Raw genomic sequence first — 24,070 nt, 5'->3', positions numbered from 1 at the left:
GGATCAATACGCGAGCCGCCCAGGTTTCTCCCGGCACTGCAGCCGACCGTTGTGTTGTTTTTGTGCGTGACTTTACTTGCACTGCTGCGGTGTCCATTACCTTGCATTCCGGCCAAGGCAGAGATTGAGTCGATTACCTGTTGAGCTTACGTCTGGGCGTAAAACATCTAAAAAAAAGAACAGAAAAACAAGAGAGCGCACGGGCACAGTGTGGGCTATCAACTAAAAGTTATGGTTTGAGAAGCACTGAACTGGAAAAGGCAGATGATACGTGAGCTCAGACTATTTGACGATTACATGAAGATGACATGTGTCTTGTGAAACATGTTTTCGTAAATGTTACCTGTAGTACTGATTGCTGCGATTTATTTGTTTATTAGTGGTTTTCAAGGCATTGTTTTTGTAATGTGTTTGTTTTTGTAAATATATGATGAGCCTGAAGTCGCATATCATCTGTCTTTTTTATTTCTTGCTTTTCAAGCGATAGCGAATTTTCGTTAGCGCTATGCCCGTGCAGTCGGTTCATCGGCTTGCGTTAGTTTTTTCCAACTGTTTCGCGATTAAGTAGCTTTCAGTAACTCGAAAACTCTCGTCCCTAAGCAATCACGAACTCTTCCCTAACGCAAAATTCCGTTTTGTTGGAAGTTATGTAAATCTTCAACAGATGTGTAAAAAGTGTCTAAGTTGCGTTTTCTTTGCAAACCTGTTAAATATTCGAGCAACGTTTACATACTTCGCGATGTTTCTCACAAAGAATCTGTGTTCCGTTTGCCAACGGTAGCTGTGAATACTCGTAAAGTAGAGACAGGGGTCTGAGTAACGAGTAGGGGGTACTAGTCACTCGTTAAAAAGGTACCATCGACGAAATTTGTCTCGAGATTATGAGGCTGGAAATGGCATCGTTCGCACTCACCAGTGCTGCCGTTGTCACTGGAATTAAAACACTCTTTCTAACAGAGAGGAGCAGTTACCCATCAGCGATTGCATCGGTGGAAAAGGGAGGCTGAGTAAGAGAAGTTTCCAAATGATGCTCTGCGTTTTTGGAGGATCAAGACTAGCAAAGCAACGTTACTGCATATACTAAATACACCGAAATTTCTTGTTGCAACTGCACTTACCGAGCAAACTTTCGTAGCATGTGCACCACCGCTTACGCTGATGAGCTGGCTGTTTGTGCGCTGCAGGCAAGGACGACATCTTCGGCGAGAACGGCTGCCTGTACGGCACGGTGGGCAAGTCCTCCTGCAATGTGCGGGCGCTAACGTACTGCGACCTGCACAAAATTCTCCGCGAGGACCTCCTGGACGTGCTCGACATGTACCCGGAGTTCCACGACCAGTTCTCCGCCAACCTGGAGATCACCTTCAACCTCCGCGACGACGACCAGCAAGGCGTGGACCCCGACCTCTTTCGGGGGAAGTCGCTCCACAACCGGCCAGCCAGTTCGCCTGAGGAAGGTGGGGTATATATACCATATCCCCGCCGTCTCCTCTAACGAGCTTATGACGTCCCATTCATTATAATAACGCTTCGTTCGGTGGTGTGCCGACGACAGCCAATGCACCTGCCCCCTTTTGTTTTCCCATGAATAACACGAAGAATTCATACTTTCATTTCTTTCCCTCATTCTTACTTACTTGCATTTGCCGCGCACATGTGGAGCCAAGTACGCTGTCCTTGTATACAGAATAATAACGATATTACGCAGAAACTTCCTGCCACCACTGTTGTCAGCCTCTTTTGGCATTTGTTAATGGCAATGTGCGAACGCCCGTTGACTGCGGGAAGGACCTATTGCACGTACAACGCAAATATCAACATGATCTTAAGAGAAATTTTGCAGACAAGTTATTAAGACAAAGCTGTGAATGCATTTAAAAGCTAGTCCACTGTGCGTGTCGTTTTTAAGTGGTGTGACTCTAAAGTGTGTACAATAGCAAATTCTTCTCCTGGTTGGTGGGTGCACGAACTGGGGAAAGTAGTCACTCCCATTGCCATCACTCCCATTGCCAATAGCGGCCCCCCTGCCCTTCTCCGTTACCCAGCAGGTGAATCCCGCAGCCAGGCATACCAGTACCCCCGGGCTCGGCGGAGACGGCGCAGGCGAGGTCGCCGCGGCTCCTCCAGTGGTGACGACGGCGGCGGCGGCGTCGGCTTTGGCGGCGGCGTCGGGGGCCTGGGCTTCTCCGACGACGAGGACGGCGATGACGGCGGCATCGGCCCCACGGGCAGCGGGCGCCGCACTGAGTCCGGCCGAGGCATCCTCGAGTTCTCGCCCGAGAAGGCCGGCCTCGACGTGACGCCCGCAAACTACGACTTCCAGGACGGCGGAGCCGCCGGGAGCCGTAGTCCCAGTGTGGAGCCCCGACGCCGAAATGGCACGCTCAACTCTATCGCCGGTGGGAATCTGGCGCTTAACACATAAAGCTCTTTTGTACGGGTGAAGCCGGAAAGAACCCATTCCCGTTTGACCCCGTCCCGTTGGAACCCATTCCCGAAACACCCTTTCCGCTTGACCCGTCCCGTGTGCGCCCGCTCCCGAAACGACCTTCCCCTTTGGGCGCTTCCTATTTCAGCCCGTTCCCAAAACGCCCTTCCCGTTTCAATCCGCTCCCAAAGCGCCCTTCTCATTTGAACCCGCATCGTTCCAACCCATTTGAATTTCTGAAAATGTGCGTTACTGTCTTCGAAACTGTAACCCCAAAATGGGCTTACAAGCAACGGGTCATGCACGAAAAACATGTATGCAGCAATTTTTCCGGAATTGACCGATATTTCTGGCCGATAAAAGTTTTCGAATGCCTTAGGCCGATACTGCCCTCTTGACACAATATTTGCAGCTGCGAGAGTGTACTAGAAAGATACCCAATCTCTTGAGCAATGCACGCATTGGATTTTTATGCAGTTGGTGTCCGTACGTGTGGCTGAAATTTATTTAACAGCCGTTCTTATGCTCATTGTTTGGCGCATAGCTTTGTCTTCGGGTTCGAGAGATCTATAGATCAAAGATGTCCATAGGAGAGACTTAAAAAAAGCAAAAATAACGATTGAATGTGTTAACTCGGCCAATTACACATTTTGCGAGAACGCAGGCGGTTTTCTGTCCTGCGTTTTTGTTGTTGCATAAAAGCCTGCGCGTCTTCTTTGTGCAGGCTCTCCTGAAGTGTTCGAGGGGCGCTAGGAGCAGCCGCGGAAGCACTTTCCGCGTTTCATCGTTTGTCTAGGGAAGCCGGGTAGCGCGTCTAGCCGATAAAAATAATCCCAGCCAGGGAAGGGTGGTTAATGTCCTTTTGGGGGGAGCCGCACCTTTGTCGTCTGAGGTCTATACGGCGCCGAGGGTACCGTGTGACGCCGGCAGAAGGTCTCTCTAGTTGCCGGTGGTAATTACCGCATTAGAGCATGCAAAGAGCGGGTGCGTCCTGGTCGGTGGGGTTATCCTCGATGCGGCGTCATTCGTGGGGCTAGAGATGAATAGAGGAAGGCCCGCCGCGGCGTTTGGAAATGTTGCACCGGCCAAGGTACGCAGTGAGGTTCGAATTCGTAACAGGTCTACAGTGTCACCGCTACAACGTGTATATGTGACGAGAAACTGACAGCTCCTTTTGTAATGAACACGGCTGGTTGACAAAGCCGGGAATTTCTTCGGGGCTGAGCATATTTTCGGCGCGCGTCGTAGGAACAATACTTAGAGGCCGCCCGAGGGTCGATGGCCAGCGCTCGGAGTTGCTATGGGTCGGTTGGTTTTTATTAGTTATTTTCTCGTCCTTTGACGAATACCTTGAAGCTTGAGTTAAAGTTAGCTTTAGAGTGTGGATGAAATTATTGTTTGCGCATAAATTTTTGGTTGACGTAGTCGCGTGTGTTAGTAGTCCCTCATCACACTTTTTTCGGGACATGGCCATGATGGCGTCGTTTTAATGTGATAAAACTTAATTGTCTCGGGGTTTTTAGGGTGGATCTAAAGAAGCTAGAGACGAGGGTCAGTCGACCGAACAAGAGCAAACGAGGGCAGACGCCGTGAGACCCTCGCGACCTAAATACGTTTAGCTTAGGTATTTCGCTGTTTTCGTGTAAATTGTGTAGATTTTTAATTGGTATGACTTGAATTGTAACCATATTTCGACGTCTGTAGATTCAAAAAGTGAACTCGAGGTTTGAAAAGCATTCAAGGACTCTGGCTGTACTGAGCATGCTCTCGCAGCGGTTGTAAACAAACGGAAATAAAGGAAAAACAATATGAAAATGTTTTTATAACGTTTCATAAACTGGGTACGTTATTCAGGGAACGGGCTAAAATAACAAACGGGAAGGTTCTTTCGCGCCGGGTTGAAATGGGAAGGAACAAACGGGAAAGTTGAAATGGGAATGGGTTCAAACGGGAACAGGCGAAGTGAGAAAGGACGAAACGGGAAGGTCGTTTTGCGTCGGGTTGAAACGGGAGGGAACAAGCGGGAAGGATGAAATGGGAATGGGTTCAAACGGGAACCTCCCCTTTTTTACTAAAGCGTGTTAGCCTCATTTTCCGAGCAGGTTTAACACGTCTCTGGTTAGAACAAGCTCAGGAGCAGTGTGATCGCACTCGATCGGCTTAAACCCTTGAAAATATTCTTTATCCCGACATAACTAATGCCTCCAGCATGCCAACTGACCGAAGCAGCAGTAGGCTAAACATACGGTGCGTGGATGGGCAGGGGTGCTGCAGCTATGCTAAGTCGTGAAGGTACGCATAAGACAGAGCTTCGTGAAGCACACTAGTTTGTGTCTCATCGGGGTTGTAATGAAAATGGGCTCACCAAGCTTACCTAAAAACTGAACAATTTTGTGATATGCACCTTTTGGGTGCTGTATGTTGGCTGCTTATATGGGTTATCACTCTTGAACTCAATTTTCACGCTTAGAAAGCCAAGGTTTTTTTTTTGTTTAATAAGCAGCGTTTTGACCTTTTCTGTCGGTCAGATGTTCGATACAGTTCGCCAGATAGCCGGGACTGGTCACTTAAAAAGGCGTGGAGAAAGCAAACATTTTGAATGTTCTATTCGCCGAAGCCACATTTGGATTAAGTTGTATTGGAGGGATCCGGATTAATTTAGGGGATCTGACACTTTTAACGAATTCGACATTTCGAACACCCGGCCGCTATCGTTCCTCCCCGCCGTGAGAACAGTGGCCAGCCCGGTCGGAATGACATCCACTTCCTCGGGCTCATTGCGACGTCCTTAATTGCTCAGGGCCAACCGCCTTAATTGTTTAGGGGATATATCCCCTGAGCAATTAGGGCGGTTGCCAATCAGCTGTGTAGACGAAGGGTATACGGTAGCATTTATGAGAATAGGCTTAGGAATTGTCTTCATCCTTTTTACGTCTCCTCTTCACACTGAAGATATGTATCTTCGCATGCGTTTACTTTGGGGTTTCTGAAAAAACCCTTTGTTGTTGTTTCTTGCATATATGAAACGGTTACGAAGTCTGAAGCTAAATATAAATAGCGAGCGAAGTAGATATTACGCTGTGATCGTTTCACCAAAACACGCGAGACGGGCTCATTCCACCGTCGAGCTTATGACGCCTGCGGAGAATAAGTTATATTGCTTGAGGTGCCGAATTCCAGCAGAGAGTTTTAGGTATGTGCCCCTACTTATATATTTCTCAGCTTCATGGTAGGGAGACTAACCGAAGATCTCGCGCCAAGAGTATATTTTAGACACTGCATGGCAAGAGTTTGTACCTTCCACAATCACCACTATATGCGGCTTTACCGAACAAAGCCTCGCGGTAAACTGGTATGAGCTCAGTTTCTTTTTATTGTCGGAACTACAGCAATGTATTTCATATCTCGGCAGGAGCCATAACCAGCGTGGCGAACCTCACTAACGCCGTGTTCGGGAACGTGCCCGGGGCGGCGCACGGTCACAGCCCCGTCCCAGGGTCCGGCTCGGGTCACGGGGGGGCATCGGCGCTAAATACCGGCCGCACCTCGGACGAGCGCCAAAGGGCGTCTTCTACGGGACACGCTCCGTCGCCTAGAATGGCCCGTAAGTTTACCGCTGGTATAGTGTCACTTGTCGCATCCCAATAAATTATTGTCGCTTTTTTTATTTTTGAGCACCTGTGAGGCATTTTTTTTTTACTCACTGGCTGTTGTAGTCGTGTTTCCACGAGCGAGCTGCCGATTTCACCGTTTACCTAGTCCCTTTCCTTGAACAGCGTTTGAGGCTCCCGTACTGTAGCTTAAAAGAGGCCGAGCACTTTTCTCTGCAACTTCCCGATTTAACCCATGTATAATCAAGCTAAGGTACTGTCATTCTTTGACGTGTCAAAACGCGCTCATGGTAGTCACACAGGTCTTGCATAGGGCTCACAAGTCTTACATTGATGACCTGTCAATCGTGCCGTTTTGAAGACACTTGTAGGCCGCTAGAAAGCTCCTACCTAGACTTCTTCGAGGGTTGCTGTCAATGACAGAACAACCGATAATAGAAAAATCTTTGCATGGAAAATTAATCCGGACAGCTATCTAGAGGTCGCAACTCCGTTGCTAAAACTGCATCATTCCTGAGTGTGAACAGGATTTCTTCCCAGGGAATACTCAAGCCGTATTAAGTGAATAAGGTGAGGACGTTGTGAGAAGGGGGGGGGGGGGGGGCATGAGGTATAATAGTTACCAGAATAATATCGGAAGCCATTCTGTTTTAGGTCGCGCTTCAAAAACGATATATTTAGCCTAAAATTACGCTTCGAGTTTAAGTGTTCAACTGAAGACTTATGCAGCATAACTTTTAAACATTCGTAGTACGTGGATGGAAGGATTGGAAGTGGGGATTACGAATAAGGCCACTCGCCCTTGTCGTCTACTGTAAGTCTTTATAATACAGGGAAGCTCCTTCTTCACTAATTCCAGATGGCCATAAAAATAATCCTCTCAAATCATTGCCACAAAATATCCTACTCTCGGCGAACAGTGCGAGAGGTTGATTGACACATCAGGCGTTTTTTTCTTCGAAATTAGCCAGATTTACCTAACGCGAATTCGAGAAACAAGCGGAAGTTTGCTTCCGCACCTAAATGCAATGCTTTCAAAGTTATTATATGATATATTTTACATTCCAGCTAGTGCAAGTTTATGGCCACAAGTAATTAAAAATTGTGCGATGAACTTGACCAGTATTGGGGTGACAAGTTTGGATTTGGCTCATATTGAATTGAAACACTCAAGTTAATGTGGCATTGTTAAGAAAACTTCATTTAAATTTACTTTCACGAATGGTGCGATTGAGCTTTGGCGGAAGAGTCATTAAAGATATGCGGAAGGGCTTCAAGAACATGGAGAGCAGCAGGTGGCCCCTCTTGGCACCATTAGCAGCTCTTTTCAAATTTTCCCTTGGATAATTTTCTTGGGCACGCCCGAAAGCACATACGAAGTAAGAAAGCTCTTCATTGGCTTGCCATAAATTTCCAAAACGCTTCACAAGAAGGGTCCTCATATCTCCTTCTCCACCATAATGAAGTGGTTCGTACTCTCAAATGGTTTGGTTGCTAGGACCTATAAGCGGCGGTTATTTAGTTAAGTACTAAAATGGCAAATATGGGAGTAAACAACAAATATAAACAAAGTTACTCCATAGGGACAGGACAGACGATATGAAATCATTGTTTCACATCTCTCAGTTTCATTTCGTTCACTTCTTCAGTTCACTTCGTCGTTGACATCTGCGGACAAATTTTTCTCTGATCTTGTGATTGCCGTCTGAATTCATGATAAGCCAGCTCTGAAAAGAAAAAAAAAGAAAACCTCTGAAAACACCCCCGAAACAGTCTGTACAGACAAGCCAAATCAAATAGATTTGGCTCGTTTTGATGCGTGAAGCAGCAGGATCTGGCTCTTTTTTGATACGAACTATGATCTGCGTACGCGTTTTCAGGGCGTTATGTCACCTATTTTCTTGCCGCCATATTTTTAGGGGATAGTTGCCGAGTTTTTCATGTCACTGCAGTTTTATCCGACTTAGTTAAGGTTTCTGGATCTGGCTGATTTCGAGAAAAAAACGCCTCACATGGGGGCACATAATCGCACATGATGATGATGATCCGAAAACTTTCACTGAGCTGTGCCATTGTTTTATGAATGGCAAGCGAGTATCCCCACTATCATAATTTTGTTTCTTGGACCACTCCCAGAAGGAGGGGCTTGTTCCGTCTGAGAAACGCGTCAATAAAGCCTAGTGGATTTGGCACTCACTTCGGCGGCAGTACATGGCAGGCTCTATCCACGCCACCGGATACCCGCGGTGTAAACTGGGTTCAAGCGCTCCTTCGCACCCTCCGCGCCGGGGTTTCCAAGCGGTGCCTGGGCTTTGGAGAGGTCCTCCAGGCATCGCCATGCCATCCCAAGCGCCCTATGGTTCGACGTGTTTATCTTAACCTTAATCGGCGTCCTTCGTTGATCGCGATCGCGCCTTATCGCTCTGCGGCCGCTGATCTGATCATCTTTTAACGAACCAACAGGTAACAAGAATGCAACACAAAAGATAGCCTGCCCTTACCGTGGCTTTGTTAGGCCTGACTTGTCCTCTCATCGGGTGTGTCAGCTGTCGTTTTCGTTTGTCTCTGCTTCCCACACCCCGGTATAGTCTTTTCTCCGATCGGGGTCGCCCGTCTTGGAGTGACATTTCTGTTTCCGCGCGCGTGATTGCGGCGCAGGTTCTAGCCGCAGCAGCCCCGGCTGGTCTCCCAAGGGCGACGTGACGGCGCCGTCGACGACTGCGGCGCGGGCGGGCGAAGGGGCGGCAGCGCTTCCGGCTCCTCGCGCCTCGGCTCAGTCCAGCTCGAGCGTCACGCTGCCCGTGTCGTGCAGCCCGGTGACCGCCGGCGCGTCTCCACCGCAGCCGCCATTCCCGCCAGGAGACGAAGCACGCTTGGGGCTGCTCGAGAACAGGATCGACCAGCTCGCCAGGCACGTGGTTTTTGAAGACAAGGCTCTTTGGTTACTTACACCGAAAAATTTGGTCCGTCTGCCCGTCTGTCCCTCAATTTTTGAATTAGACCTTCACATGGGCAAAAGATTTCCAAACTACTAAATCTCGCAGCATGCTTCATACTTGTCAACATTGTTCAGCAAGAAAAAAAAACTTTAGGAATACACGAGGCAAAACATAAATACGTAACTGATACAAGCAGTGCTCCTTTAATAAAACATAGATCGCGTAACTTCTACGATGAAAAAGAAAAACTGCGCGTTGAAAACGATAGTTTACCCACAAAATACCAAAATTGGCTCGCGCTCAAGCCCCGAGCTTGACTCCCGCGCCAAGCCCTACAGTAACAAAAGGTCCCAACAGATGGCGCACCAGCAGTGCGCGCGCGGTAAAATTGAATCCAATTCGGGCACTTCGAATGCTTTTATCATGTGAGAGCTGAGACAGGTGGGGAACAGCGCGATAGCCCGGCAGAGGAGGGAGGAGAGTCAGTTACGCAGCAGGAGCGGGAGAACACTGTCATCTTTCGACGAAATTTGCAGCAGACCGAGCAGATATGCGTCGTGTTCTGTGTTTTTTGACGATAGTCATATTTTGGTCTGCCTGTCTGTTTGTCTGTGTGACTGCCAGAAAAACAGGCCAAAGAATGCTTAAACATAAAGTATATTTAGAGATGGCGGTTGCATGGCTCATATGTATCCACATTACTCGGCGTAAAGCAAACCTCGGATAAATTTGAGGTGAAATATGAGTACATGATCCTGAGTACTCGGTTTCTTTTAATTAAGAATACACGATGGTATGTTTTATGCTAATGAAAATGAAAAAAAAATAGGGCTGTGAAAGCGGTGTGTAACAGAGGTGAGGTAAAAGCAAAGAATATCACCAAAGTTGTCAGCTCGAGCTGCTTCGAGAACAGAAACAAACTTTTAAGAGATAACGGCACGCAAACAGTGCGACGTGGCAAAAGGGGAGTGAGAAACCATTGCATTCAACAAGGCTGGAGTGATAGGGTAATGGGAGAGGAGCATGAGGGGTGCGATGGGAGAAAAGGGAATGTTGGTGGGAGAAGCGGCGGAAGGCACTATCGTCTTCGGATGACAATTGCACCGAAACAAACATACATGGCCCATTCCTAGTTTCCCACCTTCTCTTACAAGAGCGCAGAAAGGATTGTGCTTATCAACTACGTGCACAATATTTGACAAAGGCTTGTAGCTCGAAGCGTCGGAAACCATGGTTATAAAATCCTGTAAATATTTTAGCGTAATGTTAAGACTTGTCAGCAGCGAGAAAATATAATTATCAAAAAGGACCTAGATCCGCGGTCAGTCTAATGGCGACGCTGTCACAGCTGAGAGAGCACCCACGAGTAAACGTCCTCTTCTTCAAGCCGGTGTGCAAACACATGGTCTCGCGAGAACGAGGGATTGACGACAACGCCACTCTGCGCTGTTTGAATGTCTCTGAGCTGCCGTCGAATTACTGGACTGTGGTACCGCCCCCTTCATCGCACAGAGCATCGCCTCGATGCTCTAAGTGGGGTTCACCAAAAAGAAATAGATGACGTCCCCGAAAGGAGATAACGCAGTGCTTCGTTGCCGAAGGGTAACCGTCACAGGAATTGGGAAGAGAAAATGGTCTGTCCATCAGCGCGTTTCGGATTCACGTGGTGGCGATAAGCAAGGCTCCCTGTCGTAGTACGGCTCCATTTGGACTATGTGCACAACCTCAGAAGTTGGCCGGATGCGCCGTGAGCAGTGCGCCCTGCCACCAGGTGTCGCTTCAAAGTTGTCTTTGCTAAGGTGGCGAACAGCTTTATAAATACCAACGAAGCAGTTTCTCCGTATGTGCACGCTGTCGCACTGGTGTCCAAACCCAAACCGCGTCCCCGGGTTCATAGAACGGGGCCCGCCTGTGCTTACTGTAGCGAGCAGCATTGGAACCTTGCTGCCGTGCTAGCTGGCGTGCTTCCTCGGCTCTTTGTGCAAAATAGACGACGTCGCTGTTCTCATCCTCGTGAACCGGTAGCATGCAATCAAGATTCATGGTGGCAGTGCGACCATAAATCAGCTGAAATGCATGGAGTCATTGCTGTGGTCTCCTGGACTGCCGTGTTGCACGCGAATGTTGCGTATGGCAAGATCTCATCCCACGTTTTATGCTCTACGTCGAAATATATTGAGAGCATGTCAGTGAGGGTCCTGTTAAGTCTCTCAGTCACGCCATTAGTCTGCGGATGGTAATCAGTAAGCAGTGGTGTGGGTTATTGTCATGATGGTCTACATGAGGCCAGCTATGAAAGCTGTGCCCCTGTCTGCTATGACAATCTGGGGAGTGAACGAAGAACTGAGTTACCTCAGCCGCAGTTACTCTTGGGACAGGTGATGTCTTTGCTTACTGCGTGAGGTAGTCGGTCGCCACCACGGTCCATCTGTTCCCCTTCGTGGAGGTAAAAAATGGGCCCGGAGGTCCATGCCGGCTTGCTAGAAAGTCGGTGGTTGTACGGTATGAAGAAGCCCTGCCAGTTTCAAAGGCGGAACCTTCATCCTCTGCCACTCGTGGCAGCTCTTGCCGTAGTGCTGCACTGTTCACAATAGCTTCGGCCAATAGTATTTCTGGCGAATGGTCGCCAGTATACGGCTGACGCTTAAGTACCCAGCCTAGGTTTGGTCGTGGCAGGCGTAAAAAAATTCCTGGCGCATTGCTGTTGGCCCAACAAGCAAGAACACGTCTTTGCTATTTCTGAAACTGCGCTTGTACACCACTCCGTTCCCGAGGTTAAAAGGTTTCTGCCAAGGGCGTGCGGAATTTTAATATTGAGGCCTTCCAAATGCTGGATAACAAGAAGCAACTCAGGGTCTTCTCGTTGCATTTGAGCCATTTCAGGATCAACGCCTCCTAGAAAGGGAAAGTCGTCGTCGGTGTCTGGGCGTGCCGAATCGACGGGAGCCCAAGACAAGCAATCAGCATCGCTATGTCTTCGCCCGGACTTGTAAACGACCATCATGCCGTACTCCTGCAGCCGGAGACTCCATCTAGCCAGGCGTCCAGATGGGTCTTTTAGGTTTCCCTGCCAGTACAGCGAATGGTGGTCACTGATAACATTTAACGGCCTGCCATGAAGCTACGGCCAGAACTTATGAATGGCCCAGGCGACGGCTAAACCTTCCTTTTCGGTTGTTGAGTAATTCACCTCTGCGTTTGATAGAGCGCGGCTGGCATAGGCTAGAACTTGTACGGTTCCGTCCTACCACTGAACAAGTACTGCACCAAGAACGATGTCACTGGCATCGCTATGGGTCTCTATCTGCGGGTTCGTCAAAATAAGCCAGTACTGGCGCTCTTTGTAGCCGGTCCCGCAGGTCATTGAAGCAAATTCTTGCTCCTCTTGCCATGCAAAAGGTGCGTCATATTTTGTCAGCCGCTTCAGTGGTTCCGCCAGGTCAGAAAAATTCTCTAAAAGACACCAGTAATAGGCGGAGAGGCCTAGGAAGTGCCTAACAGCTTTTTATCGCCCGGTCTTGGGAAGGCTGCTACACCTGCCATCTTCTCAAGGTCTGGTGCCACACCTTTTAAGCTGATGACTTGTTCTAGGAACTGCAACCGCTTGTAGCCGAAGTTGAACTTTTCTGGATTTATTGTCAAAGCAGCCGTCTTTAAAGCGTCCAGAACGAGTCTAAGCGTGTGTAGGTGTTCATCAAAGGGGGCAGAGAACACGACGACATCGTCCAGGTAATCGATACATGACTGCCATTTTAAACGGGAAAAGACAGTCTCCATCATTCGCTGGAACGTCGCTGGTGCCAAGCAGAGAATTGACGGAACTACTTTAAACTCAAACAGCCCATCGGATGGGAGAAACGCGATCTCCTCTCGGTCTCGCTCGTCAGCCTCAATCTGCCAGTACCCATTTTTGAGATTTAAAGACGAGAAAGACTTTGCTTGACGCAGCCAGTCTAAGGCGTGGAAGTGGATGTACATCTCGTTTTCTTACACCATTCAGCTTTCTGGAACCGACGCAAAATCATAAGGTTTTGTCTTTCTTTTCGACAATCACAACAGGGGATGCCCACAAACTTGTCGACGCTTGAATCCCGTCGTCTCGTAACATTTCCTTTACTTGGCTCCGGAAGGCTTCTTTTTGCTTAAAGGTCACGTGGTAGGGGTGTTGGTAGACTGGCTTGCTCGTTTCGTCGACGATGATTCGATGTTTGGCCAAAAGCGTTGAACGTTTGACAAGGTGGAGAAACATTCGCAGAAATCCTCGAGAAGGACTGTCAGCTGCTGCTGTTGGTCCGGTGACCGGTCCGGGCTGATGTCGGTTAATTCGACAATGTCTTTCGGAGCCGATGCTACATGCCAATCTTAATGCCGCCCCTATCTCTCACATGTACATAGTCTTAATAAATGGTTTTTATTACCACCACCCACAGTACAAACATCTGCCGCTGAAGGAATTCGTGCAGGATGGCGGTGCCTTTTGGGAGGTGTTGAAGCTCGTTCCCGAAATTCGTCAGCACGATATATGCACAGTCGTTATGCAGGAGGGCGAGGCTCCATGCAACACAAATTTTCCGTTCTAAAAGAAAATTCATGTTGCTTTCCGCTAGCCGTTCGCAATTTTCAGCCACGTCTCGTTTAACGAGGAACATCACACTTCTTTATGGCGGTACCACAATGATTTCGCCTACTACGTGGAGGGCGCGGATATCCCCTGCTTCTGAATCGTTTCTGGTGATGGATCATTCTGTGGAGAACGTAACCGTTCATGTCTGCAGGCCGATGATGGCGCCATTCGTTTGCAGGAAGTTCATACCTAGTAAGACGTCTCTCGAGCATTCCGGGAGTACAATTAAATCGCCCACGTAGGTGTATACCCCCATATAGTAACTCCTACCGTGCATTGTCCTCTAGGGGTGACCAGGTGACCGCCCGCTATGCGAATGCGAGTACCACTCCGCTGCGTCAACACCTTCCTGAGCTCTTTTCCCAGATTGCTGCTTATTACAGAGTAATCCGAACCTGTGTCCACCAGTGCAGTCACGTCGTAGTCGTCCATACTCATGGCGAGGTCACATGTGGCTCCTTTTCTGTAACTTTCTAGCTGCGTCGGTTCCAGTGTACGTCGTCATAAACACGATGGAGGATCTTCGCTGGTTTTCTTTTCAGCGGCCTCACCTCCAGAGGTCGCTGGTTTCAGTTTTAGATGCAGAGCATCTGATTCACTCGCCTTGTCTCTCCGGCGTCGTCGCCGTCGTCGGCGTCATCCGCCCCTCCCCCATTCTTCTCGCCGCGCCAGCTGCGCTCTCCGCCGCTCACCCCCTCTCCTCTCCGATAGCAAACACTCTCTCGCGAGGGGCATTGGATTGGATTCGATTAGATTGGCTTGGATTAGATTGGCTTGGATTGGATTGGATTGGATTAAAGTGGATTGTGTTGGATTGTGTTGCATCATAGCCGCGGCACGTTGCGTCATAGCCGCGGCAGACGCGCTGGGGCCGGCGCATGTGCAGTACTCTCTCTTCCGCGGTTTCCTCTCCTTCGGGTGCGCTGCGCATATAACCGGTGTGCCGTTCTCCGGCGAAGCAACATCCACGCTTGGCTCAAACACCTAGAGTCCACGCCGCTTTACAAGTACGCCAACGTCGTCATCGACTGGGACCGGCTTACGCAGTCCCCTCAACGTTATGCGCGCTATAAAACGCGGTCCCTTCGCCGCTCCGCCTATGCGTCGCATCTACACAGGGGTTCCCGCGAGGGGAGGTGGGAGTTTTTCCTGATAAGAGCTGGGCGAGCGGCGCTCAGACGATCTAGAGAAGGGACGAGGGCTCGGCGACCTGCAACAACGAAACGATGCTGGCCTGGTTTCCGTATAGGCCTCCTGCGCTGCCCAGGGGTCGTTGCACAAGCGGCTTCCGGGCAGTACTTCCGGGTAGTACAAAGCTGCGCGGGTCCCATAGGATCCCGTGTTGACAGAAGCAAAATGAGCTCGAGGCTCCCGATTATTTTGCAACGTGGTCAGCAGCTCATCCTCGACGCGTCCGATCTATTTCGGTGATCAACTTGGCATTAGGGGGAAAAGCATTGCAGCGCTAAACACGTTTACAGCGCCGACGAAAGTGCCGGGACCGTGACGGCGTCTGCTACTCGCAGGTTTTCCGATCGATGGTCGTACGAAGTGAAATTTTAGTGAAATTTCTAGTTTAAACTAATACTCTAGGTGACAAAGACTTCTCAAAAACAGCCGATCAAAGAAGAAAAGCCGGGCTCGCTGGCTTTAAAAAGCTAGCGAGTCCAACGGACCGCAGGCTCGCCTGCTGCGGTGCGCCGCTCTTTTGCGTACCTGCACACTATGCGTGCACTTTCGCTAAACAGTGCTCGTTTGCGTCGCCGTTACGAATACATGGTGCAGCGTTAGCTTGCCGTTTTGTTGCGTGTCTCAGTGACAAAATTCCGCGACCGTCAGAAGCGTGAAATCTGTTTTGCGGTTCCGAAATTAGTGGCCGTAAAACAAAGTGGTCGGGCGAACTAAGAGGCCTCTCGCTTTCCTTGTTTGCTCTCACTTTACTTAATTACGCTCTTGCAGCATACATTCCCAGTTCGCACTTAATAGCCTAAAATGAGGGTGAGCAACGGCCGAGTTCCATGCAGCCGACACGGCGGAGGGCTGGACGGCAAATCGGGTGGGAGGAGGAGGGGGGTTTGAATGCAAACAGAAAAAAAATCAGCGAATTTCTAATAATATTTGACAATTAATAATCTGGCGAAGTGTGAAGATGGGGGGGGGGGCCCGCACGGGGCACCTTGAGTAATCTTGGTGACGGTACTGGCGATACCGCGGACCCCGAGCCCCCAAAGATAAGCTGGATCCAACCGTGGCGATGTGTTTATAGGTGGAGGGTTAGAAACCACGAACGGTGGCCGTCGGAGCCCAGGTCAAGCTCCGGCGGATGGGCTCCCTGTCTGTTTACCAGGCAGGGAGCTCCGGGACCTCTCAGGCTATCAGGGTAAGGTTTGAGAAGAACGTACCCCTGTCCCCTGCTTCTATTACATGCCATATGGTAAATCGTAAACCCCCCCCAAACATGATCGGTCCTTGAAAAGGGTCCGCACCGAAGAATCTTTTCCACGTCTTCCTGCCATCAACTCACCGAAACCTGACAACTACCCACGTTTTTTGATAGTTGAATCGGTTGACAACTCCAAGCCTCTTTCCTCACAATCTGTATTTCTTGTATCCAAGTTTCTTGAATCTATCCTAGGCAACACATACAATGCTAAAAAACTAAGAACTGGCGAGGTCCTAGTTGAGGTTAACTCACAGAAGCAAGCCACAAGTCTCATGAGCCAAACCCGCATGGCAGACCTGGATATCAGAGTCACACCCCACCGCAGCCTCAACAGCTCCCAGGGTGTGATATCTGAGCCAGACCTCCTAACCGAGAAAGAGACCGATCTGCTCGAAGGCCTAAAAGATCAAGGCGTGACAGCAGTAAGGCGCAACGTCATTAGGAGAGATAACAAAGAAATAGCCACCAAACATCTGATTCTGACTTTCGACCGCTGCACACTGCCCGAGCATATCAACGCAGGTTTCATCCGTTGTTCTGTCCGGCCATGCATCCCGAACCCGCGGCGCTGTTCCAAGTGCCAGAGGTTCGGGCATGGTACCAACTCCTGTCGTGGCAGAACAACATGTGCCAAATGTGGCCAGCATGATCATCTATCTGACAACTGCACTGCAACCAACCTTACCTGCCCGAATTGCCAGGGTCCACATGCAGCATACTCTCGCGCCTGTGAAAAGTTTCAACTGGAGAAAAAAATCATTAACATAAAGGTAACAGAAAACATCACCTTCCCCGAGGCGCGAAAGAGGTTCGCCTCTTTTCCCCTGGGGAGGTACGCCGACGCAGCTCGCCGGGGGGCGGAGCGGCGTCTGGTTTCGGCGGGGACCCAGTACCGCGAGTCGGACTTGGTCCCGCCCCCGCCCCCCCCTGGGTTGCCTCTGGCAGCCCAACCCGCCTCCGCACCGCTCGCTGAGCCAGCAGCGGCTGTGGTGGCATCCACGTCCGGTGGGGATGCTGCTGCACCCACCGTTTCCCCCTCTCCACCGGCCCGAAGCACACGCGAGGGCCCGGACGAGATGGAGACGGAGGCAGTCGCAGCGACCCCCTCTCTCTCCTCACTGCCTGTGCCATCTGGGGTGCTCCCCACGCCTTCGGCACTGGCAGTGCAGGCAAAGAACACCCGAAAGGGTACCATGTCAAGGGGGCCCAGTCCGCTGGGCACCCCCTTGCCTTCAGATGACGACATGGACGTCGAGCCCTTCCGGCTTTCATCGCAGCGGAAGGAACGGGCTGCGACGTCCAGGTCAGTAGAGAAGGTCAGAAAACCCCTTCCAAGAGTGCAAGCCCCGAAAGACCCTACATAAATAGTCACACTCCAGTAGCTCTGAACACATAATAATGGGAAGAGAAAATATTGTTCAATGGAACTGCAGAGGCCTTCTGAATAATCTTGACGACGTTTATGAGATTCTGCATGCCAATCAGCCAAGTATAATGTGTGTCCAGGAAACACATCTGAATTTCAAACACACAAATTTCTTGAAGAGTTACATGGTATACAGGAAAGACAGGGATGGCTGCACACACTCTTCTGGCGGTGTTGCCATAATCACCCGCAAATCCTTAGCATGTCACCCTGTCACCTTGAACACCGTCCTTGAGGCATTAGCCGTCCACACAATAATATTTAATAGATTGATAACGGTATGCTCCATTTACATTCCTCCTGATGTTTCACTTTTAAGCTCTGACTTCGAGGCGCTGGTTGACCAGCTGCCCGAACCATACATCCTGACAGGCGACCTTAATGCTCACAACGCTCTTTGGGGCTCTTCTCGCACGGATGCCCGAGGTCGCCTTATAGAAAAATTTCTTACATCTTCAGGAGCATGCCTTTTCAATACTAAACAGCCTACATACCATAATATAGGACACAACACATACTCATGTCTTGACTTGGCGATTGGCTCCGCAGTTCTTTTTCCATGTCTTGAGTGGGGTGTGGGCACTGACCCATATGGCAGTGACCACTTCCCCACCTCACTTACATATATAGGTAAAGGCCCAAGCAGTTCATCTTCCCATAATAGGTTCAATGAAGCACGAGCTAACTGGAATACATTTACAGAGACATCCAAACTACACCACACATCCACAGGACACCTACACGTTGAAGAAGCTACCCAACTGCTCACGGCGCACATCCTCGACGCCGCCGAAAAGTCCATTCCCCCCGCCTCTGGTGCCCCGCGCAACCAGCGGAGGCCGTGGTGGAATGAGGACTGCAGGCGGGCGCGAGAGGCCCAGAACAAGGCGTGGGGTGTCCTTCGTCGGTACCCCACGTCGGGTAACCTCATTTTGTTCAAACGGGCCAAGGCGTTAGGAAAACGTGTGCGCCGTGAGGCAAAACGAGAGAGTTGGCACACCTTCTTGACATCCATAAACTCTTACACAGACACACACAAAGTCTGGACACGAATACGAAAACTAAAAGGACAACAGACACACAGCCTTCCCCTGGTTAGTACAACAGGGGACACACTGGAAGCCCAGGCTAACACACTTGCACAACACTTCGAACACGTGTCCAGCTCAGCACACTACACAAACACTTTCATGAAACACAAAACATCTGTAGAAAAGAAGTCCTTGCGGGATCACAACAAGTCGCACACTTCTTACAATTGTCCTTTTTCAATTCATGCGCTGAAGGTTGCTCTCAGCACATGTAAGCCTTCAGCTCCAGGTGCAGACAAAATCACATACACCATGATACAACACCTACACCCAGACACTCTTGAAACACTCCTACATCTATACAACAACATATGGCTTTCGGGGCACATTCCTCGCTCATGGAGGGAGGCCATAGTGGTGGCTTTCTTGAAGGAAGGAAAGGACCCTTCCTCTCCCGCCAGTTATCGTCCCATTGCCCTGACAAGCTGCCTGTGTAAGCTCTTTGAGAAGATGATAAACAGGAGACTCGTGTACTTCTTAGAGTACCATGGTCTTCTCGAGAGCTGCCAGGCAGGCTTCAGGGCGGGGCGATCTACAAATGACCAACTTGTCGCTCTTGAGTCATACATAAAGGACGCTTTCATTCACAAACAGTTTTGCACAACGGTGTTTTTTGACCTTGAGAAGGCATATGACACCGCCTGGCGCTACGGGATCCTCAGTGACCTGAAGTCATTTGGTGTCTCAGGGAACATGATGAACATTCTTGCTAGTTATTTTTCCGAAAGAACTTTTCGTGTGAGAGTTGGTAGCGCACTCTCAAGGGTTCATGTACAAGAAAACGGCGTTCCGCAAGGTGGAGTTTTAAGCTGCACTCTTTTTATAGTTAAAATGAACTCCCTTGGGAAGGCATTGCCACCTACAATTTCTTATTCCATGTATGTAGACGACGTCCAGGTATCTTTTAAATCATGCAATATGTCCATCTGTGAGCGTCAAGTCCAGCTCGCTGTCAAAAAACTTGCCAGCTGGGCAGACAAGAATGGGTTTCAACTTAATCCAGAAAAAAGCACTTGTGTTGTCTTTTCCAGGAAGCGTGGGATCCATCCGGACCCAGACATTACACTTAATGGCGTTTCGCTTCCTGTGAGGAAGGAACACAAGTTTTTAGGAGTGGTGTTGGATGAAAAACTTACATTCATACCTCACATTAAGCAATTGAAACATAAATGTCTAAAGGCTCTCAACATTCTTAAAATCTTGTCCCACCAGTCTTATGGAACGGACAAGCAACTCCTCTTACGTATTTTCACAAGCCTAGTGGGGTCCCGATTGGACTATGGAAGCGTCATTTATGGGTCTGCAACAAAAACGGCACTGAAAATGCTCGACCCAGTGCTGCATCTGGGTCTTCGCCTTGCATGTGGTGCTTTTCGCACTAGCCCAGTCGAGAGCCTCTACGCCGAGTGTGATAAATGGTCCCTATATCACCAGAGGATTTACATGGATTTGTTGTATGCCTCGAAAATCATGGCCCTGACTAACCACCCTTTTAATTCCACCATTAATAACACATCCTCACAACAACTGTTCTTAAATCGTCCATCCATCTCTCTGCCCTTTCACTTAGGGTAAGAGAGGAAGCCTCTGAGCATGAGGTACCCTTTTTAGACATTCACAAGACACCCATCACTGATTTTATACCACCATGGAATCTGCGCCCTGTGCTCTGTGACCTGTCTTTTACGCATCTTGATAAGAACATGGCACCAAGAATTGCGATTGAGCAGCATTTCATGTATCTGCAGGATAAATACAGGGCTGCAGAGTTTTTCACTGATGCTTCCAAAACGTTCACTGCGGTGTCTTGTGCTGCTCATGGACCCAATTTTGAAGGAGGTAGAGCCATGAATGCAAAGACAAGTATTTTTTCGGCAGAAGCATATGGTAGCTTTCTGGCTGTAAATCACATAGTTGAACATAATATTCCTAAATCTATCATCTTTACAGATTCGCTGAGCGTCGTCCGTGCGTTATCATCTGGAAAGTCATCGAAAAACCATGTAGTTAACCTTCTCTTGAAATCAATTATGCTGGCGTATTCTTCAAACCTTGAGGTGACTGTGTGTTGGGTGCCAGGCCACTCTGGCATCGGCGGAAATGAACTGGCGGATGAAATGGCCGCCAATGCTGCACTCCGAAACACAGTAAACATAACAACACTTCCTTACACAGACCTCAAGCCACACATAAGACAGCAACTCCGTAAAACGTGGCAAGCAGACTGGAGCGAACAGACAGACAACCAACTACACGTAATAAAACCACACTTGGGACAATACACTACTGACTCACACAACAGACACATTGAAGTTACCTTAGCTAGATTACGGATAGGCCATACACATGTGACGCACTCGCACCTGCTCACGGGTTCTCCAAGACCCCTGTGTAGCAGGTGCGGAGAGGCCCTGTCCGTAGTCCACATTCTCATACAATGTAAGGCACTCGACACAACACGACGCAAACACTTCCCTCAACTACACACACGACATATTCCACCACACCCGTCGTACTTCTTAGGAGACGATGCCATGTTTTCTGTTCAACGCACCTTTCAGTTCCTATCAGAAGTTCACTTTTTACAACTCATCTCATACCACCCATAGCTTTTACCCCTGGTCCTATACACCAGCCACCTTATTTATCTTTAAAGGCCAACTGCACTCAAATTTCACCTCGGCCAAATTTGTTTTTAATGCGTAGTAAGTACCCCCAAATAAGCTGAGACACAAGTGGTAGCCCCGTGAAACGCCTCGTTAATCAGTCAGAAGCGTTTAAAAAGGCTCCGCCGCAGACCACTCTGCACCTGCCGGCGGATCGCGTAAACAGCCATGACGCGCCTGTGACGTTCCAGCCGACGGTGGCTTTTTCCTCTGGCCAGCCACGCAGCGGGAGAACCGGTCGAGCTCTGCTGCCCCGTGCGCGCGTAGAGCTTGCGCGCAGACATTCTCCCGAACTGGTGACCGTCCGGCCGCTCGCTGGACGGCTGCAACGTCACTGCAATGGCCGCGCTCTCCTCGGTTTCGGTTTCAAAATCGCCGATTTTTGCTGGCCGCTTGCGGCGTCCACGTGCGTATTTCAGCTGTTGTATTTTGCATGTTGCTTTCTTTTTGAGCAGACTATACGGAAATAGGGTTTTCAAGAAGTCGAAATTTTGAGTGCAGTTGGCCTTTAACCACTCTTGTTCTTCACCCTGGCCCTTTACACCAGCCGTGCTCATAGCTTTTAACTGATTTTATTTCTTGTTCTCTCCTCATCAAATCACTTTGTGTTTGGCGCTCTTTGCCCATGTCGGCCTTGCGCCAATAAAATCAAACCATCATCATCATCAAGATGGGGGGGGGGGGGCAATTCAAATGGAGGGCGCCAATTCTCTGTTCTTGTCTGGCTGTCTAACTACATTTGAAGTCAAAATTGGCGTGTCGGCGTTCACATTCGACGACCCCTGCACTAGAAAACCAACACAGTCAGTGATGATCGTATGTAAATATTCGGGGCCCCGCGCCGTGTATGCGGCTGTGTTATGTTATGCTGTGTTATGTGATGCTATAGAAGTACACATCTCTGCAGGCAGCGGGCGTGTGATTTGGTGCATGTTTTGCGTCCTTTAATAGCGCTTAATTTGTTTATTTGGCGCTATTGCCCCACCTACTCGCTAGTATACATGTACCCTGCCGTTCGTAAATCGTGCGGCGTAAAACGTTACGCAAGAATATTTTAGTTTGCGAAAATACGAAACAAAATTTCCACTCGTTTAAAGGGACACTGAAGTGAATTTGTCAAGCTACCGTTTTTGCTTGCACTGCGTAGACTGGCTCAAATTAGCACACTTTTCATCGTTTATCCGGTTGACAAATCGGTAATTATTTTACAAAGCGCGAAAGAAGAAAAACTACCATGCGCGGTTTGCGGCGGCCGCACCAACTAAGGCTGTGACGTTAGGAGGAGGGGCGCCGTGATCGGACGATGCCCAAGGTTAGCAATCAAACAAGTTTCGGTTTCGGTTTCGGTTCTGTAAAACATAACCAATGGCGTTGTTGGATGGGCATTCTCAATATCTCAGTAATCATCGTACCGCGCTTCTGCCATGTTGTCGGCTGTAAAATGCACAAGATAAGCCTCCCAGGACGGCTTGTAGTCGTAGCATTCACTAGCCGAGACCTACGCAGTGCATGAACGCCCTTCCGCGTACCCGCAGACGCCCAAATGTCATGCGCTTTTCCCCCATATTTGGAGCTTGCCTCCCTCATGCCTGTATCGTAAAAAGCGTGTTCGCACCAGGCCAAGGGTCTGTTCATTCTGGCCTGTGCCCACTGCCTGCAAGCAGTCGGTGCTTATGGCAACAGCACGCCAACGAGAACTCGCTAGCGCGCCAGTGCCAGCCTGCGCGCGTTTTGTGAACTTGTTCGTGTAGCCATGAACGTTGCGGCCCAAAAAAAGGTGAACTCAATATAAAAAACATCGGCGGAAAACAAAAAAGTTAAGTTACAAAAAAAAAAAAACCACGTATCCGCGGGGATTCGAACTCGTGACTTGCAAAACACCCCCGGCGGCATACCCAGCACCCCAAACCACTGAGCCACGGAGCCGGATGCGAAGGGTTTGCTAATATAGGGTATATATTGTACAACCGGTTTACACTTTTATTTCGTTTTGGCATTTCAAGCAGCTTAGGTGACTATTTGTTGTAATGCGCTCGTGCAGTAAGCGTCGCCCGAGTTTCCACAGTAGCTCACGTCTAGCAATTGCATTTCGTAGACGGAAAAGCGTTCGCAGATGCGTAGTCGTGCTCCTGACCGCTGTGCTTGTTCGCCCAGCGCAAAAAAGTGCTTCCCGCGCCCTAGTTTTACGCTGTACGGTAAAAATATCAGTTGATTTTATTTCCTTAGTACCTATATTGACTTCGCTGACTCTTCTCCTCCCTTCAAGAGGCCTTATATTTTCCTACTGGCGTACCAGTCAGCGAAGCGTCGCATGTGCGCTTGTGCAGCGCTTGTGTGAAGCGGCCTTGTCTTGGAGCTAGATACAGTGTACAAACAAACCAAGTAAAGAAAGGCACATTCTTACATTAACAAACGTGTCCTGGCTTCGTTTCAACTAAGCGAACGAATTGCGACCAAGCAATTTTTTTTAACCTCCTTGATTGCGACGACCCGCCGGCGGCCGGCGGACGAAACGCTGGGCCGACTGACTCTATCTGAAGGCTGGGGAGCCGTGCAGTAGCGCGCAGCCAATTGCCAGCTCATCCCCTCCTGACGTCACACGAAAACGCCACAGAAAATGGGCGAGCGTAAAGAGAGGAGGACAGCATTTTCGAATTAGTTTTTCTACTAAATAAAATCGCGTAAACGCGCCTAGAGTGGTCGAAACATGGCCTGGGGACTCCGGACTACAATTTGCGCTAGTAATCCCGCAATGTTTACATATCACTTCAGTGTCCCTTTAAAAGGCGGTGCCAGGCCAGCAGTGTCAGCTGAGTCGGCTGCGCAATTCTTGCGTTCGCTT

The 24,070-nt window shown here is 49.4% G+C and overlaps 1 protein-coding gene across 6 annotated transcripts in view; it reads left to right on the top strand.

Annotated features, from left to right (window-relative positions):
* The window catches only part of Sei (potassium voltage-gated channel seizure), a 326,623-nt gene that overhangs the window by 277,457 nt on the left and 25,096 nt on the right, over nucleotides 1-24,070 (top strand). For 4 of the 6 annotated variants that reach the window (XM_077699990.1, XM_077699988.1, XM_077699989.1 and 1 more), the window contains 4 exons: nucleotides 1,185-1,457; nucleotides 2,046-2,399; nucleotides 5,841-6,032; nucleotides 8,698-8,950. In XM_077699990.1, the coding sequence (XP_077556116.1) occupies nucleotides 1,185-1,457; nucleotides 2,046-2,399; nucleotides 5,841-6,032; nucleotides 8,698-8,950 (1,072 nt within the window). The remainder of the gene's footprint in view (nucleotides 1-1,184; nucleotides 1,458-2,045; nucleotides 2,400-5,840; nucleotides 6,033-8,697; nucleotides 8,951-24,070) is intronic. The other 2 variants (XM_077699987.1, XM_077699991.1) reach the window with 2 other exon arrangements.

This window comes from Haemaphysalis longicornis, unplaced genomic scaffold, assembly GCF_048455015.1.
Source record: "Haemaphysalis longicornis isolate Haplotype H1 unplaced genomic scaffold, Haemaphysalis longicornis Haplotype H1 scaffold_2, whole genome shotgun sequence".
Taxonomy (NCBI): Eukaryota; Metazoa; Arthropoda; class Arachnida; order Ixodida; family Ixodidae; genus Haemaphysalis; species Haemaphysalis longicornis.
The sequence above is the reverse complement of the archived record's forward strand: the minus strand, read 5'-3'. Positions and strand labels throughout refer to the sequence as shown.